Source organism: Pristiophorus japonicus, chromosome 13 (assembly GCF_044704955.1).
Source record: "Pristiophorus japonicus isolate sPriJap1 chromosome 13, sPriJap1.hap1, whole genome shotgun sequence".
Classification (NCBI taxonomy): domain Eukaryota; kingdom Metazoa; phylum Chordata; class Chondrichthyes; family Pristiophoridae; genus Pristiophorus; species Pristiophorus japonicus.
In genome coordinates this window covers 19,950,253-19,970,010 of record NC_091989.1, presented here as the reverse complement: position 1 = coordinate 19,970,010, position 19,758 = coordinate 19,950,253, and the positions used below count along the sequence as shown (strand labels likewise).

Sequence of the window (19,758 nt, the reverse complement as noted above, 5' to 3'; positions counted from 1 at the left end):
AAGAAGTTTCTCCTCATCTCGGTCCTAAATGGCTTACCCCTTATCCTTAGACTGTGTCCCCTGGTTCTGGACTTCCTCAACATTGGGAACATTCTTCCTGCATCTAACCTGTCTAACACCGTCAGAATTTTAAAGGTTTCTATGAGGTCCCCTCTCATTCTTCTGAACTCCAGTGAATACAAGCCCAGTTGATCCAATCTTTCTTGTTTTGTCAGTCCCGCCATCCCGGGAATTAGTCTGGTGAACCTTCGCTGCACGCCCTCAATAGCAAGAATGTCCTTCCTCAGGTTAGGAGACCAAAACTGTACACAATACTCCAGGTGTGGCCTCACCAAGGCCCTGTACAACTGTAGCAACACCTCCCTGCCCCTGTACTCAAATCTCCTCGCTATGAAGGCCAACATGCCATTTGCTTTCTTAACCACCTGCTGTACCTGCATGCCAACCTTCAATGACTGATGTACCATGACAACCAGGTCTCGTTGCACCTCCCCTTTTCCTAAACTGTCACCATTCAGATAATAGTCTGTCTCTCTGTTTTTACCACCAAAGTGGATAACCTCACATTTATCCACATTATACTTCATCTGCCATGCATTTGCCCACTCACCTAACCTATCCAAGTCACTCTGCAGCCTCATAGCATCCTCCTCGCAGCTCACACTGCCACCCAACTTAGTGTCATCCGCAAATTTGGAGATACTACATTTAATCCCCTCGTCTAAATCATTAATGTACAGTATAAACAGCTGGGACCCCAGCACAGCACCTTGCGGTACCCAACTAGTCACTGTCTGCCATTCTGAAAAGTCCCCATTTACTCCTACTCTTTGCTTCCTGTCTGACAACCAGTTCTCAATCCATGTCAGCACACTACCCCCAATCCCTGTGCTTTAACTTTGCACATTAATCTCTTGTGTGGGACCTTGTCGAAAGCCTTCTGAAAGTCCAAATATACCACATCAACTGGTTCTCCCTTGTCCACTCGACTGGAAACATCCTCAAAAAATTCCAGAAGATTTGTCAAGCATGATTTCCCTTTCACAAATCCATGCTGACTTGGACCTATCATGTCACCTCTTTCCAAATGCACTGCGATGACATACTTAATAATTGATTCCATCATTTTACCCACTACCGATGTCAGGCTGACCGGTCTATAATTCCCTGTTATCTCTCTCCCTCCTTTTTTAAAAAGTGGGGTTACATTGGCTACCCTCCACTTCATAGGAACTGATCCAGAGTCAATGGAATGTTGGAAAATGACTGTCAATGCATCCACTATTTCCAAGGCCACCTCCTTAAGTACTCTGGGATGCAGTCCATCAGGCCCTGGGGATTTATCGGCCTTCAATCCCATCAATTTCCCCAACACAATTTCCCGACTAATAAGGATTTCCCTCAGTTCCTCCTCCTTACTAGACCCTCCGACCCCTTTTATATCCGGAAGGTTGTTTGTGTCCTCCTTAGTGAATACCGAACCAAAGTACTTGTTCAATTGGTCCGCCATTTCTTTGTTCCCCGTTATGACTTCCCCTGATTCTGACTGCAGGGGACCTACGTTTGTCTTTACTAACCTTTTTCTCTTTACATATCTATAGAAACTTTTGCAATCCGCTTTAATGTTCCCTGCAAGCTTCTTCTCGTACTCCATTTTCCCTGCCCTAATCAAACCCTTTGTCCTCCTCTGCTGAGTTCTAAATTTCTCCCAGTCCCCGGGTTCGCTGCTATTTCTGGCCAATTTGTATGCCACTTCCTTGGCTTTAATACTCTCCCTGATTTCCCTTGATAGCCACAGTTGAGCCACCTTCCCTTTTTTATTTTTACGCCAGACAGGAATGTACAATTGTTGTAGTTCATCCATGCGGTCTCTAAATGTCTGCCATTGCCCATCCACAGTCAACCCCTTAAGTATCATTCGCCAATCTATCCTAGCCAATTCACGCCTCATACCTTCAAAGTTACCCTTCTTTAAGTTCTGGACCATGGTCTCTGAATTAACTGTTTCATTCTCCATCCTAATGCAGAATTCCACCATATTATGGTCACTCTTCCCCAAGGGGCCTCGCACAACGAGATTGCTAATTAATCCTCTCTCATTACACAACACCCAGTCTAAGATGGCCTTCCCCCTAGTTGGTTCCTCGACATATTGGTCTAGAAAACCATCCCTTATGCACTCCAGGAAATCCTCCTCCACCGTATTGCTTCCAGTTTGGTTAGCCCAATCTATGTGCATATTAAAGTCACCCATTATAACTGCTGCACCTTTATTGCATGCACCCCTAATTTCCTGTTTGATGCCCTCCCCAACATCACTACTACTGTTTGGAGGTCTGTACACAACCCCCACTAACGTTTTTTGCCCTTTGGTGTTCTGCAGCTCTACCCATATAGATTCCACATCATCCAAGCTAATGTCCTTCCTAACTATTGCATTAATCTCCTCCTTAACCAGCAATGCTACCCCACCTCCTTTTCCTTTTATTCTATCCTTCCTGAATGTTGAATACCCCTGGATGTTGAGTTCCCAGCCCTGATCATCCTGGAGCCACCTCTCTGTAATCCCAATCACATCATATTTGTTAACATCTATTTGCACAGTTAATTCATCCACCTTATTACGGATACTCCTTGCATTAAGACACAACGCCTTCAGGCTTGTTTTTTTAACACCCTTTGTCCTTTTAGAATTTTGGTGTACAGTTTAGCAATTGGGCATAAAGTATCGCTTGGGTGAATCAGAAGAGGAAATTGACTGGGAGGGTAACTCAACCGGTCAGGTTTTCCTTTACGTGCTGCACCTGTTCAACACTTCACCCACAAACACTAAAGAGCAAAATCCATTGCTATGATCAAACTGCAGTGTCAAACCTCAATTTCAGAAATTTGTAGCAACTGTAAAATGGTTCATTATCAAGTAAGCATCAATTTACTGCAGCCGTCGCCTCTCTGGTCCCACTCTATTGTAGGCAATATTACTATGGTCATTGCTCGTCATAGGAGGTGGGTGGGGTGGCTTGACCCATCCACCTCCACGGAGGTGTGTGGGGGGCCTGACCCATCCACCTCCATGGCACGAACCTGGTATTGCAGTACTTCCAGGAACGATGCAGTGGCTCTAGGCCTTTTGGCTAAGAGCATTGGCGCAGAGTGATCCTTGATGTGTGCAAGGTGACCTCTGGCGTTTGTGATTTGACAAAGAATTGGAAAGATTGGCAACGAATAAAATAAAAAAATAAATAAAATAAAAAAAATTGCTCGTCCTCAGCTCCAAATAAGGCATCCCAGCTCCTGCTCCGTCAAACGGTTCGCGTTGCAATCATTTCCTATGCTTCAGATTTAGCATAAAAGCAATTGCAAGGGTGCTAACCAAGAGCCACTCTGAGTCCATGACTGAGCGAGATCTAAAGGAGTCCTTTATTCCTTTCAAAATTAATATTTTATTCACGCCCTTTAAGTCTCCCCATAACACATACCTTCCCCAGGTTGGGAAAATGGACAGCTTATCCATCCCCTGCCAGTGCAGCCTACAGTGGGGGGGGGGGGTCATTGGCACTATGTGAAAGTGGGCAGGGGTTGACACTATTGCTGTGATGAGGTCCCTTGCTTCTATTGGTACCTCCTCACAACAGCACTGTTGAGGTCAGGAACCCATGTCTAGCATTCAACGGTGCATCAAAAATTAATTTTAGTAACAGCATTGAATTAAATTTAAGAAAGAAAAAAAGAAAGAGAATGCATTAAATAGCATCTTTCATGACCTCATGACATCCCAAAACACTTTACAGCCAATGAAGTACTTTTGAAGTGTCGTCATTGTTGTAATGTGGGAAACGTGGCAGCTGATTTGCACGCAGCAAGCTCCCACAAACAGCAATGTGATAATGACCAGATAATTTGTGTTTGTGATATTGGTTGAGGGATAAATATTAGCCAGGACATCAGGAGAACTCCCCCACTCTTAGGGGACTTCATAGTCTCCAGTTAAACACCTTAAATTTCAGTGGGTACACCACTCATTCTACCCCATAAGCTCTCGCAAAACTGGCTCTTCCCCAAATCCAATGTCTAAGAAGACCTTTTCCCCATTCTCTTTGTTCAATCCTTAGGCCCCTGCCAAAGATTAACCCTAGCTTTACCAATAAGCAATAGCACCCACATCTATAGAACTGTACAAGATCTATGCAGTTTAGTATCTGCAAGTACAATGTAAGCAGTTAGATGCCATATATTCCCTGTATTGTACCAGGACTTCTGAAAATGTAACTTTTTGTGCAATTCAATAAAAGAAAGCTCCCCTAAATTAACAAAGCTTCTTACTTGTTCACCTTTGAGCCCCCGTTCTCCTTTCTCACCCTGTGGGTCAAAGCAGAAAAATCAAAGAGTTTTAGGCCTGCAATGATTCTCTGTAATCACCACAATGAATTTCAACACGGAACAATTTGCTACAGGAGCGATGTATTACAGCAGCATTGTATTGCAGTGTATTACAGGTGTGTGTATTACAGGAGTGGGGTATTACAGGAGCATTGTATTACAATGTATTACAGGAGCAGGGTATTACAGGAGTGGGTATTACAGGAGCACTGTATTACAGTGTATTACAGGTGTGTGTAGTACAGGAGCGGGGTATTAAAGGAGCACTGTATTACAGGAGCAGTGTATTACAGGAGTGGGTATTAAAGGAGCAGTGTATTACAGTGTATAACAGGGGCGTGTATTACAGGAGGGTGGTATTACAGGAGCAGGTATCACAGGAGCATTGTATTACAGGAGCACTGTATTACAGGAGCAGTGTTTTGCAATGTATTACAGGTGCGTGTATTACAGGAGCGGGGTATTACAGGTGCGTGTATTACAGGAGCGGGGTATTACAGGTGTGTGTATTACAGGAGCGGGGTATTACAGGTGTGTGTATTACAGGAGCAGGTTATTACAGGTGTGTGTATTACAGGAGCGGGGTGTTATAGGGGGAGTGTAGAAGAAGCAACCTCCATTCTTTGTGATTCAGGAGTTCCAGATGTGCCCTGCCAGTAAAAGGAAAGAATATTCAAGAATTTTCTTCCCATGAATCACAACATCTCGTTCTCGAACAAGAAACATAGTTTATTGCTTACTGAAGGAACACTTTGCTTGTATAAAACTATCATCTTCATAGGCCGTGCCTCGTATCGAGGATGACTTGCTTCCACACCAAAAAGGGATGAGTTCACAGGTGCTTCAATGAAGGACCTAATATTCCTGGTCCCGAACTACATGTTAAAGGGTGGAAGATGCCTGTGCGGGGATTTTTTTAACGTGGGGTGGCCGTTGCACACCAGCCACCACACGGGCTTGGCAGAGCTAGGTCTTGGTCCAGTGGCAAGGATTAACCAAGACGACTGGAGACCTGCTCTGCTATGTTTCTCTATGTTTTTTTCTATGCACGGACCTAGTACACACACATATTGCAGTGTGGGCTGGCCCGTGCTGCCCCTGGGCCCTCGCCTCTTCTGGCCCCAAACTCATGCCTCTCCTGGGCCCCGATCACGACGTTCCACGATCACTCGCCGCTCCTTCGCCCCGACCTCGCCGCTTCTGCTGTACCTGCCCACCCTCCAATCACTCACCTGGACCTTGATGACGTCCAATCATAAGAACATAAGAACATAAGAATTAGGAACAGGAGTAGGCCATCTAGCCCCTCGAGCCTGCTCCGCCATTCAACAAGATCATGGCTGATCTGGCCATGGACTCAGCTCCACTTACCCGCCCGCGCCCCATAACCCTTAATTCCCTTATTGGTTAAAAATCTATCTATCTGTGACTTGAATACATTCAATGAGCTAGGCCTCAACTGCATCCCTGGGCAGAGAATTCCACAGATTCACAACCCTCTGGGAGAAGAAATTCCTTCTCAACTCGGTATTAAATTGGCTCCCCCATATTTTGAGGCTGTGCCCCCTAGTTCTAGTCTCCCCGACCAGTGGAAACAACCTCTCTGCCTCTATCTTGTCTATCCCTTTCATTATTTTAAATGTTTCTATAAGATCACCCCTCATCCTTCTGAACTCCAACGAGTAAAGACCCAGTCTACTCAATCTATCATCATAAGGTAACCCCCTCATCTCCGGAATCAGCCTAGTGAATCGTCTCTGTACCCCCTCCAAAGCTAGTATATCCTTCCTTCACTGCCGTCGCCCTCCTGTACCAGCTCACGCTGTACCTTAGTGATATGCTACTTTTATGGCCCCGACCTGCCGTTGATGGTCTCTCGCAGGTTGAAGGAGCTTTGGCCATAAAAGGAGCGGCGAGTGGTGGTCTGGAGCAGCGTTGGTGCCCTGACCTGCGAGAGACCTATAAAACTATATAATGGTGGTGAATGTTTTTCTGGTGATGGATGAGAATGATGAATGTATGTACGCAAACATTATGACTTACTGGTGTCCCGGGAGGTCCAGCTGGCAAAGGAATGAATGGCAAATCCGTATAATTGAACCCGGTCTCCTGCAATGACAAGATGATCAGTGCCTTATTCATTGCTAACTTGTTGCAGCATCCTTGAGAAACATTTCTAAAAAGCCATTCATGTCATTCACTCTGACTGAGTAAATGCCTCCAACCCACCTCCGCCTACTCCCTTCACATTTAAAAGCAGTACGACAGAGGTGTCCATCATTGATGGGTCAGGTATTCATAATAATTGGAACGATTTCTTCACATACCTCATTGGGCGATAAGGGAGAACCTGGGAAGGCCCCTGGTCCGGGAGATCCAGGCAAACCAGGTATTCCCGGCTCTCCTTTCGCACCATCTTCTCCCTATAAAGGAGAAAGACCAAGAGGAAAACTATTTGAGATCAACAACACAACCCTTGATTTCTGAAAGACCTTCGCAGTTCCAGTCATCCATTCCAATTAAAGAGCAAAACCAACCAGAACTTCAGCTTCACATTATCTTCACATTGGGCCAGATCTTGCTGGAAAAAGAGCGACACGCATTAACGCACAAATCGGCCAGCAATGTCAGGGGATTAAGAGATACGCCATGAGTTGCGAATCTCCAGAGTTTGCTGGACGATTTACGCTGCTCCGCCATTTGGTTCGCACAAACAGCATCTCGCCCTTAGCCTCCTCGTTATTTTTAAGAACCTGTTGGATTTACACATTAATTGGCATTGCAGAAAGTTATGTCCGGTAATTAACAGCACAAGTACCTTTTCATCAAAGTGATAATTGTTAATGCAATGAATGCAATGCCAATTGAACAAATTAAACAGTGGAATCTCATTCCTTCAGGTGGTAAATTGTTCTTAGAGATTTTAAAGATGGCAAATTTTAAATTTTTCTATTTTTTACTGTGCTTTTCCTTTGTCTCTTTTTCTCCCTCAATACAATCTTTCTTTCCCTTTCTTTATTTCTCTTTCTGTACCTGATTTGACTCTAATACACCCTCCTTACCGATGATTCCTCTGTTTCTTTCTCAATCCTTAAATCTCATTGATTAAGGAGATATACTGTTGCTCCCGCCATTCACTGAAGTCCAAGGTACCCTGTTGCCTTCACCGTGCCATTATCAGATCGCATTTCCAGCAAGTTACAGCTCAAAAATATTTGAAGTGTAATCACTATTGTAAGGTAGAAAACCTGGCAGCCAATTTGTACACAGCAAGCTCCCACAAACAGCAAAGAGAAAATGACCAGATAATCTGTTTTTTTAGTGATGTTAGTTGAGGGATAAGTATTGGCCAGGACATTGGGGAGAATAATGCCATGGGATCATTTACAGCCATGTGAGAGGGCACACGGGCCATGTTTAACCTCTGAATCCAAAAGAGGGCACCTCTGACAGTGTAGCACTCCCTCAGCACTGCACTGAAGTGTTAGCCTAGACTTTGTGCTCAAGTGGCTGGAGTGGGACATGAACCCACAACCTTCTGACTCAGAGGTGAGTATGCTACCGCTGAGCCATGGCTAGCAATCCAATATGCAATGCTCTATTGTGCAGCTTCTCCTTGCCAAGCCTTTGTGTTGCTCTTTGCAGTTGGTTTCAGGTCATGTTCGCCAATTCTGGTTGGACATATTCTTGGAGGTTCCATCACACAATCTCCTGCCTCCAAACGTCTCACACAGTCAAACTTTTTTTCCCCTCCATCTCCAATATTTTTATAACTACAAAGGGAAACTGTTCAAAGACATGACAAAAACACTTTATTTTTTTTAATGTCCCCAATGACTTTTCTCCTGGGTTACTTGCAGCAGTGCCCTGGTGATTAATCTTCAATTTCTAGAGCTTTGGCACCCCTAATTCAGGCCAGCAATGGCTGTGCTCTGGGAGCAGGTCTACCTATCTATCTACTTGCTCCCAGCAGTCAAAACTGGAATAGGCATAAAATAAGTGCCTATTGTCCAACCCTGGATTTGACTTTTGCTCAGAAATGGACATGGATCAATACAAAATATTTCCCTCAGTGTAAACCATACTGTGGGCATTGTTCAGACTTTCAGTTAAAGCTATTTTAAGGTGACTCTTTCTTACATTATTGCCTGGCAATCCAAAGCCACCCTTCACACCCAGTGGAACAAAAGAAAATAAAATGGTTACACTTCTGTTTTGATAATCTTGCATTTAAACGAATAGGCAGAAAATGGCACGGGTTCCATGATGAGCATGTGTTTACTCTATGCTCTGCACTCAGCTGATCCTTTACACCTAAGAACAAGCTGTGGTATAGAATCATAGAATGATACAGCACAGAAGGAAGCCATTCAACCCATCGTGCCTGGGCTGGCTCTTTGGTCGAGCTATTCAATTAGTTCCACTTCCTTGCTCTTTCCCCAAAGTCCTGTCATTTTTTTTCCCTTCAAGTATTTATCCAATTCTGCCCAGTATAAACACCTTTATGTAACATCATCAGGTTCCGTTCTGGTGATGTTCATGAATGGGGTCGGGGGAGGCGGGCGTGGAGGAGAGCTAGCCACACGGTGGGGCAGATTTTGACTTTGTGCGATGGTGTAAATCGGGTGATAGTGAGTGGGCAGCCCGTTCTACATCTCTCCTGCAAATAAAAACAGGAAGAGATGGACCTAAAAAGGATACAACAGGGTACTTACTAAATGGTGATGTTATGTATTAATGCTTGGGGGTCACCAGACACCAGAGGGCACTGCGGTCGGAGGTTATCGGGCTGTATGCATGTGGCATGTTTGCTTGGTCACCTGTATATAAGCTGGGTGTTTTTGTCACACTGGCACTCTTGGGCTGGAATAAAGATGGATCAGGTTGCATCTGAGTGAGTTTACAGTAACCAGAACATTACAATTGGCGACGAGGTAATTTAAGAACCTTCGCATGCACAATGGGCACTGTTGGAATCCTGGAGAGATTCTTGGGAGGCGAGGATTGGCGGATTTTGTCGGCTGCCTGGATCAGTATTTCGTGACCAATGGCATGGAGGCAGTGGCCTACACAGTTAAGCGCAGGGCAGTTCTCCTCACCATTTGTGGTCCGAAAATTTACGGCCTCATGAAGAATCTTCTCTCACCTGTACGTCTGGCGGAAAAAGGGTACGAGGAATTGTGTACGTTGGTGGGTAACCATCTGAAGCCAAAAGAGGGGATCATCATATCACACTACCGTTTCTACACACATGTTCGTGCTGAGGGCCAGGATGTGTCGGGATTTGTCGCCGACCTGCGACGTCTTGCTGAGCTGTGTAAGTTCGGGAACATGCTGGAAGACATGCTGTGTGATGTCTTCATGATAGGCATCAGCCATGATGCGATCCTCAGGAAGCTGTTGGCTGCAGAGACGCTGGATTTGAAAAAGGCCATCGCGACTGCCCAGGCATGCATGACGACGGATGATAATTTGAGGCAGATATCATCGACGAGTCAGAGTTCCACGACAAGTACTGTAAATAAAATGGCGTCATCTTCGGGCAGAGCTGCTTACACAAAGCCTGCCACTGCTCAGGGTCCGCCAACTGGTTTGATTCAGATTTCACCCTGTTGGCATTGTGGGGGCAATCATCGGTCTCATCAGTGTCGGTTTAGACAATACTCATGAAATGGATGTTCGAAAGTGGGGCATTTTCACAGGATGTGTCCACAATGGAGCAAGCGTGGTGCGGCTCACCATGTGGTTGATGAGGACCAGTTCAGTGATGGCCCAGATACGCAACCCAAGGAGGAAGTGAATGGACTGTATTCATTCCTGAGCAAGAGCCAGCCGATAGTCGTTAATGTGAAGCTGAATGGCGTGCCTATATCAATGGAGCTGGACACAGGTGCGAGTCAATAATGAGCCAAAGGACATTCGACAAGCTGTGGGACACTAAGGCTGCGAAACCGAAGCTGAGTCCAGTCAAGGCCAGGTTGCGTACTTACACTAAGGAACTCATACCGGTGCTCGGCAGTGCAGCAATCGAGGTGTCATATGACGGTGTGGTTCACGAGCTACCATTATGGATTGTCCCAGGTAATGGTCCAACGCTATTCAGCATAAATTGGCTCGAGAAAATCAAGCTGAACTGGAATGATGCCAAGATGTTGTCCTCGGTGGATGATACTTTGTGTGCTCAAGTATTGAAAAAGTTTCCTTCTTTGTTTGAACCGGGCATTGGTAATGTTACGGGAGCCAAGGTGCAGATTTACCTGGACTCCAATGCAAGGCCTGTCTATCACAAAGCTCGGTCTGTTCTGTACATGATGAGGGAGAAGATTGAAATTGAGCTTGACAGACTCCAGCGTGAAGGGATCATATCACCGGTCGAGTTTAATGAGTGGGCTAGTCCCATTGTTTCTGTGTTGAAGAGTGATGGCACTGTCAGGATTTGTGGAGACTACAAGGTTACGATTAACCGATTTTCAAAACAGGATCAGTATCCATTACTGAGGGCTGATGACCTGTTCGCCATGATAGCTGGTGGAAAGTCGTTCACGAAACTGGATCTGACGTTGGCCTATATGACCCAGGAGCTTGTCGACACTTCGAAGAAACTCACCTGCATCAACACCCATAAAGGACTATTCATCTACAACAGGTGTCCTTTTGGGATTCGTTCGGCTGCAGCCATATTTCAGAGGAATATGGGAGTTTACTGAAGTCCGTTCCTAGAACTGTCATGCTTCAAGATGACATTCTGGTCACAGGTCGCGACACTACTGCATATCTGAACAATCTTGAAGTCCTACAGCGTCTGGACAAAGGGGACTCAGGCTGAAATGCTCGAAGTGTGTATTCATGACACCTGAAGTCGAATTTTTCGGGAGGCAGATTGCTGCTGATGGCATCCGGCCCACTGATTCAAAGGCCATCAAAAATGCACCCAGGCCTCAGAATGTGACAGAGCTGCATTTGTTCCTTGGGTTACTCAACTACTTTGGTAATTTCTTACCCAGATTGAGCACTTTACTTGAGCCACTGCATGTGTTACTCAGAAAAGTCGGCAACTAGGTCTGGGGTGCGTCTCAAGATAGAGCCTTTGAGAAAGCCAAGAATCTGCTATGTTCAAACAAGTTGCTTGTTCATTATGATCCGCGTAAGTGTGTTGTATTGGCCTGTGGTGCTTCATCATATGGGGTTGGCTGCGTCCTCCAACAAGCAAATGAATCGGGCAAGCTACAACCTGTTTCAAGGAGTCTGTCTAAAGCGGAAAGAGCTTACATTATGGTAGAGAAAGAAGCTCTGGCCTGTGTGTATGGGGTAAAAAAAATGCACCAGTGCCTGTTTGGTCTTCGTTTTGAACTAGAAACGGATCACAAGCCACTCATTTCATTGTTTGCGGAAAACAAAGGTATTAATACCAATGCATCGCCCCGCATTCAAAGGTGGGCGCTGACATTGTCTGCCTATGATTACGTCATCCGTTATAGACCTGGTACTGAGAATTGTGCCGATGCACTGAGTCGTCTGCCCTTACCCACGACTGAGATGGAGAGGCCCCAACCTGCAGATCTACTGTTAGTAATGGATGCTTTTGAGAATGAAGGAACCCCTATCACGGCTCAACAAGTTAGGATCTGGACCAGCCATGACCCTATTTTATCAGTTGTGAAACGGTGTGTACTCAGTGGTGATTGGTCTGCCATACCTATGGAGATGCGTGAGGAGACCAAACCTTACAACCATCGCAAGGATGAGCTGTCCATTCAGTCAGACTGTTTACTGTGGGGTAATCATGTAATCATGCCTAAGAAAGGTAGAGAAAAATTTGTACGTGAACTTCACAGCACTCATCCTGGTATTGTCATGATGAAGTCCATTGCTAGGTCTCATGTATGGTGGCCTGGAATTGACTTTGATCTGGAATCATGCATGCATCAGTGCAATACTTGCATGCAGCTAAGTAAAGTACCAGCGGAATCTCCGCTGAGTCTTTGGTCGTGGCCATCCAAACCATGGTCGAGGATCCACATCGATTTTGCGGGCCCGTTCCTAGGAAAGATGTTTTTTGTTGTAGGAGATGCATATTCTAAGTGGATAGAGTGTGTTATTATGTCATCCAGCACGTCTACAGCTACCATTGAGAGCCTTCGTATCATGTTTGCTACTCATGGTTTGCCTGACATTGTTGTGAGCGACAACGGATCTTGCTTCACAAGTCTTGAGTTCCAGGAGTTCATGAAACTCTATGGCATCAGACATGTGAGATCAGCTCCATTCAAGCCTGCTTCTAATGGTCAAGCAGAGCGTGCCGTTCAAACTATCAAGTAAAGTATGAAACGTGTAACTCAGGGCTCACTGCAGAGATGGGTGTCATGTATATTGCTCAGTTACAGGTCAAGACCTCATCCGCTTACTGGGGTTCCTCCTGCTGAACTACTGAGGAAGAAAAATCTCAAGACCAGGCTTTCTCTTGTTCATCCTGATTTGAATGATCGTGTTGAAAACAGACGTCAAAGTCAGCAATGGTGTCATGATCGTGTTGCCGTGTCATGTGACATCTCTGTAAACAATCCGGTTTATGTACTGAACTATGGTTCAAGTCCAAAGTGGATCACCAGCTCTGTTACAGCCAAGGAGGGTAACAGAGTGTTTATTGTCGTGCTCAAGAATGGGCAACCATGTAGAAAACACCTTGACCAGGTTAAACTGTGGCACACGGATGAACTGGAACTGAGTGAGGAAGATGCAATCAGTGACAAACCAACCATTGTTCACTCATCAGAGGACTCTGCTGACATCACTGACTCTGAACCTTCAGTCTCTGATGTGGTCATGGCCACTCCCATCAGCTCGGCTACTCAGCCCTCAGTCTCAACGGACTCAGAACGCTCGCCCAGAGCCAAAGTTGAACTGAGACGATCAACCCGTGAGAGGAAAGCCCCAGTCCGTCTTAATTTGTAAAAAGACTGTTGTTAAGATTTTAAAAGGGGGATGTTGTTATGTATTAATGCTTGGGGGTCACCAGACACCAGAGGGCACCGCGGTCGGAGGTCATTGGGCTGTACGCATGTGGCATGTATGCTTGGTCACCTGTATTTTAGCTGGGTGTCCTTGTCATGCTGGCACTCTTGGGCTGGAATAAAGATGGATCAGGTTTCACCTGAGTTAGTTTACAGTAACCAGACTCTTGAGTCATTACAGGTGAAAAGCTAGAAACAGTGGCAGTCCAATCAGACCTGGGGGTCCAGGTACACAGATCTTTAAAATGTCATGAACAGGTACAGTGAATTATAAAAAAATGCTAATGGAATGCTGGCCTTTTATGTAGAGGACTAGAGTGCAAGGGGGTAGAAGTTATACTGCAGTTATACAAAGCCCTGGTTAGACCACACTTGGAGTATGGAGGGCAGTTCTGAGCACCACACCTTAGGGAGGATACATTGGCCTTGGAGGGAGTGTAGTGTAGCTTTACCAGAATGATACCTTGGCTCCAAGGGTTAAGTTACGAGGAGAGATTACACAAACTCCCTGGAATTTAGGCGGTTAAGGGGTGACCTGATCGAATGTTTTCAAGCTCTTAAGGGAAACTGATCGGGTAGATAAAAAGAAACCATTACCGCTGGTTGCTGAGTCTAGGACTAGCGGGCATAGTCTAAAAATTAGAGCCAGACCTTACAGAAGTGAAGTTAGGAAACACTTCTACACACAAAGGGTGTCGAAGATTGGAACTCTCTTCCGCAAACGGCATTTGATGCTAGATCAATTCTTAACTTTAAAGCTGAGATTGATAGATTTTTGTTAACCACAGATATTAAGGGATATGGGGCAAAGGTAGGTATATGGAGTTAGGTCGCAGGTCAGCCAGTGAATGGCGGAACAGGCTTGAAAGACTCAATGGCCTACTCCTGTTCCAATGTTCCTATGACCAACGCCGACAGGATGCAGAAGTGGTTTGTCTGCTCACACTCTCTTATTGGGCTGGTGCCTAGCAGGTGTTTTGAACAGGAGTGGGTGAGGGGGTGAGTTCACAACACCAATGACTAATTTCAGGAGTGGACTCAACAGGTAAAATTAGCTTTCTTATTGCATTATTATGCCCAAATAGCTCAGTTCTGAAGCGCAGTCAACTAGCTCTGATCCATGAAAACTTACATCCCTCCCAGGTGGTCCACGCTTTCCATCGGCTCCTGGCTTGCCCTACAACAGAATATCAAACACACTGTTTGAGCAACCTTAAATAATGTGACGAGAAGTGGACTCTGATCCAAGCTTCATTAAGACCAAGAAACGCTGAAGGGTTCTAGCTATAAAAGGATTCCAGTTGCGCAGGTATGATAGGCCAAGTACAAATAAAGATTCCCAATGATGCCACCAGAAGCAGCAAACAATGGGAAAGACTCGTTCTCCTCCTGATTTCCATCCAGGGATCCATGTGGAAGTGTGTGAGCATCAGGTGAGGATAAGATTAGCGGTTGGATTGTGATACCCTCCCATGGTCAGATAACCTGCTGACACTCACCATCTGTGGTCACACTTGGAGAAGGCGGATTCCATGGAATACTGACACAGTGTTAAGATGCTGTTCCTCGGGACAGCTGGAGGCACTGGCCCCCATTTTTACTGGGGCAGGATTTTTAAGCGGGGAGTTCTGGAACGCACGTGTGTGTTTTTTTTAAACAGGTTCCCCACCCGGAAGTCAGCCTGATTGACAGGATTGGCTCCCTGCTGGGTGGGAATACTCTGGAAAACTATTATCACTAAAGAAAAAGTATTCCATAAAATAATGGGAATAAAGGCGGACAAGTCCCCTGGACCTGATGGCTTGCATCCAAGGGTCTTAAAAGAAGTGGCTGCAGAGATAGTGGATGCATTGGTTGTAATCTACCAAATTTCTGGAGAGGTCCCAGCGATTGGAAAACCGTAAATGTAATGCTCCTATTTAAAAAAGGAGGCAGACAGAATGCAGGAAACTATAGACCGGTTAGCCTAACATCTGTCGTTGGGAAAATGCTGGAGTCCATTATTAAGGAAGCAGAACAGGACATTTGGAAAAGCATAATTCAATCAAGCAGAGTCTGCATGGTTTTATGAAAGGGAAATCATGTTTGACAAATTTGCTGGGTTTCTTTGAGGATGTAACAAGCAGGGTGGATAAAGGGGAACCAGTGGATGTGGTGTATTTGGATTTCCAGAAGGCATTCGATAAGGTGCTACATAAAAAGTTACTGCACAAGACAAAAGTTTACGGGGTTGATGGTAATATATTAGCATGGATAGTAGATTGGCTAACTAACAGAAAACAGAGAGTCGGGTAAATGGGTCAATTTCCGGTTGGCAAACAGTAACTAGTGGGGTACCACAGGGATCGGTGCTGGGGCCTCAACTATTTACAATCTATATTAATGACTTGGATAAAGGGACTGAGTGTAATGTAGCCAATATTTGCTGATGATACAAAGATGGGTAGGAAAGCAAGTTGTGAGGTGGACACAAAAAATCTGCAGAGGGATATAGACAGGCTAAGTGAGTGAGCAAACATTTGGCAGATGGAGTATAATGTGGGAAAATGTGAGATTATCCACTTTGTCAGGAAAAATAAAAAAGCTAATTATTATTTAAATGGAGAGAAATTACAAAATGCTGCACTACAGAAGGATGTGGGGGTCCTTGTGTATGAAACACAAAACGTTAGTATGCAGGTACAGCAAGTAATGAGGAAGGCAAATGGAATGTTGGCCTTTATTGCAAAGGGGATGGAGTATAAAAGCAGTGAAGTCCTGCTACAACTGTACAGGGTATTGGTGAGGCCACACCTCGAGTGCAGCATACAGTTTTGGTCTCCTCAGTTAAGGAGGGATATTGCATTGGAGACAGTTCAGAGAAGGTTCACTAGGTTGATTCCTGAGATGAAGGGGTTGACTTATGTTGAGTAGGTTGGACCTATACTCATTGGAGTTTAGAAGAATGAGAGGTGAGCTTATTGAAACATATAAGATATTGAGGGGGCTTGACAAGGTAGATACAGAGAGAATGTTTCTTCTCATGGGGGAATCTGGAACTAGGGGGCATAGTCTCAGAATAAGGGGCCGCCCATTTAAAACTGCGATGAGGAGAAATTTCTTCTCTCAGAGGGTTGTAAATCTGTAGAATTATCTGCCCCAGAGCTGTGGAGACTGGGTCATTGAATATATTTAAGGTGGAGATAGACAGATTTTTGAATGATAAGGAAGTTTAGGGTTATGGGGAGCGGAGAGGGAAGGGGAGCTGAGCCCAAGATCAGATCAGCCATCATCTTTTATTGAATGGCAGAGCAGGCTCGAGGGGCCAAATGACCTACTCCTGCTCCTATTTCTTATGTTTGTTAAGGTAGGTTTCTTGCTGCTTGGGGTAGAGATCACGAGGGGGGAGTGGGTACAGCGTGGTTTGGATTGTGGCGAGGGGGGGTGCGATTGCGAGAGACCGGGGAGAGTCCGAGTACAGAGATGGGAGCTCGGGAATCGTGGGTGGTCTGATTGTGGGGGAGGGCTACGATCGTGGGGAGGGGTCCGATTGTGGAGGAGCGATCTGATTGTTGGGGAAGGAGTCCCGATCATGGGGGATGTCCCGATCGTGGGGGCTGGGGTCCGATCATGTGGAGTGGGAAACAGGTTTGCTTGGTGGGCCGATGGGGAAGAACACCTGGCCCATAAGCAGTGTTGGAAAAGCACTTGCCTCTTCCATGCAACAGTCCTCACCTGCCTCTAACTGCTGGGTTTCCCCAGGTGCAGGAAACCCAGCTGGCCAGGGTTAAATTTAAAATGGAGATAAAATCTGAGGCAGATAGCCTCATTGAAGTATTTAAATAGGAGGCCCCCCTCCTGGGAGCGGGGCCGTTGCCCGCCTCCAGTCCCCCTCCGTTAAAACCAGAAGTGGGCGAGTTTGAGATTTTTTACATTTTAACATCCCACCCGACCCAAACCCACCTGTTTTTGGGGGTTAAAATTCCTGCCACTGTTCAGTTATTCTGCTAATCATCAGCCCAACAAACATAGCTCAGAAACAAATTTCTGTTGTGCTTCTGAGCCAGTGTGCCACCAAGTGGAGAGGGTACAGAGGAGATTTACGAAGATGTTGCCAGCAGTGGAGAACCTTAGCTAGGAGGACAGATTGGATAGGCTGGGTTTGTTTTCCTTGGAAGCTGAGGGGAGACCTCATTGAGGTGTATAAACTTATGAGGGGCCTAGTGGATAGAAAGGGCCTATTTCCCTTAGGGGTCAACAACTAGGGGGCATACATTTAAAGTAATTGGTAGAAGGTTTAGAGGGGAGTTAAGGAGAAATTTCTTCATGCAGAGGGTTGTGGGGGGTCTGGAATTCACTCCCTGAAAGGGTGGTAGAGGCAGAAACCCTCACCACATTTAAAAAGTACTTGGATGTGCACGAAGTGCCGTAACGTACAGGGTTATGGAGTTAGAGCTGGAAAGAGGGATTAAGCTAGATAGCTTCTTGTTGGCCGGCACGGACACGATGGGCCGAAATGGCCTCCTTCCCTGCTGTAAATTTCTTTGATTCTATAAGTGCTCTTGTAACCGGTGGACATTTTGTCGTCAGATTTTAATAGAAATGTTTTGGTAGGGAAGAAAGTTTAATTAATAGATAGGTTAGGGTAAGGGAGGGAGGGGGGTGGGGGTGGTTGGAAGCCAGACTGTCTCATGAACACGTGCTGTCAATCAGGGAAGCCCAGGTATGTTGGGAAATCTTGCTCGATTTTCCAGACCGGATGCCATACTGCGGGCAGTGTGCCTGCGATTTCCCGCTCGGCATGGTCACCGGGCAAGGCTCAATGCCACAACCGTGTACTCAAAAAAACAGCCCTCATATTGCAATGTTTTTGTGCCACGCAACAGGATTGGGTTTTCTGTTTTCACAGCACAAATGTGACACTGTTCAGTGTACTTTCCTCGCACATGTCACTGGAGTGCCAGATGGAGTACGGTGCCATTGGCGAAAATAGAGAAAAAGAAAGAACTTGCATTTGTATAGCATCTTTCTGGACGTCCCAAAGAACTTTCCAACCAATGAAGTATTTTTTGAAGTGTAGTTACTGTTGTAATGTCGGAAAGCTGGCAGCCAATTTGCACACAGCAAGTCCCACAAACAGCAATGTGATAATGAGCAGATAATCTGTTTGAGTGATGTTGGATGAGGGATAAATATTGGCCAGGACACCTGGGAGAATGCCCCTGCTCTTCTTCGAAATAGTGCCATGGGATATTTTACATCCACCTGAGAGAGCAGTCAAGGCCTCAGTTTAACATCTCATCCAAAAGATGGCACCTCTGACAGTGCAGCACCCCCTCAGCACTGCACTGGAGTGTCAAGTTAGATTGGTGCTCAAGTCTCTAACCAGAACGACACAGATTCTAATGGGTAAATCCATGGTCTGGAGCATGCAATGATCTCTGGTAGAACCAGGCCACAGATCCTACGGGAAAACAAATAGGGAAGGGAAGGCTGGGATTTACAAAATCATTCAGCGAAAATGTAAAAAATAAATAATAATCATTCTGAAAGTACTTTACAGACAGTGGCAGCTGCTTCCTGAGGAATGTCTAGAGCCCAGCAAGTGATACGAAGTGAAGCAGGATGCAGGGAATGTACTCACGGGAATGCCTGGAACGCCCGGGAGTCCTGGATGTCCAACAGTTCCTGGGTAACCCTTCTGTCCGTTTAAGACCTGGACGTAACATTAAAGCAAGCATGAAGGTTAACAACTCGTCTTCCCAAACCCACCTCAAACAACCGTACTTATGGTCTTTCATAAGGAATTGAAACCATGACCAGCTATTTCACCTTGTCCAGAACCGTAGAACGAGAGGACACAGCCTGCGCTTGAAGGGGGGAAAATTCAAAACTAATCTACAGATTTAATATTTCAGTGAGCAAGTGGTCAATCTATGGAACCAGCTCCGTGGGGACAAGGTGGAGACAATTAGTATTAATTCATTCAAATGAAAATGAGATAGATTTTCTTTCAGAAAATAACATTTTGGGATGCAGTACATGAGTAATTTGAGACAGGACATGTGGTGAGAGTAGTAAGCTGGGGAGGAACTTGTGACTGCGGACCTATAGTTCCCAAAGCTCTCCACCATTGGAGCTTTCCTCGCCTCATGTCTGGGTTTGTTGTAGACTAATTAATGGAGATTGATGCTATGACTAATCAGCTTCTCCATTATCGTTGTTGTTGTGCATCTGTAAAGCATGCACTCCCATGTTTCGCAATCAGGGAGCGCATCCCCCGAAGTCCCAAGGGATCCCAGCATCCCTTGGGAGCACTGTATATAAGCCGGCCCCTAAGGCCTGTTCCTCACTCTGGAGTGTCTTAATAAAGACTGAGGTCACTGTT

General features: G+C 45.6%; 1 protein-coding gene across 1 annotated transcript in view; it reads right to left on the bottom strand.

Moving 5' to 3' along the window:
* col7a1l (collagen type VII alpha 1-like) overlaps positions 1-19,758 on the bottom strand; it is a 505,550-nt gene that overhangs the window by 252,538 nt on the left and 233,254 nt on the right. Inside the window, exons 56-59 of the mRNA XM_070898381.1 lie at positions 19,015-19,086; positions 6,708-6,803; positions 6,424-6,489; positions 4,324-4,359 (exon numbers count right to left, since the gene is read on the bottom strand). Coding sequence (XP_070754482.1) covers positions 4,324-4,359; positions 6,424-6,489; positions 6,708-6,803; positions 19,015-19,086 — 270 coding nt within the window. The remainder of the gene's footprint in view (positions 1-4,323; positions 4,360-6,423; positions 6,490-6,707; positions 6,804-19,014; positions 19,087-19,758) is intronic.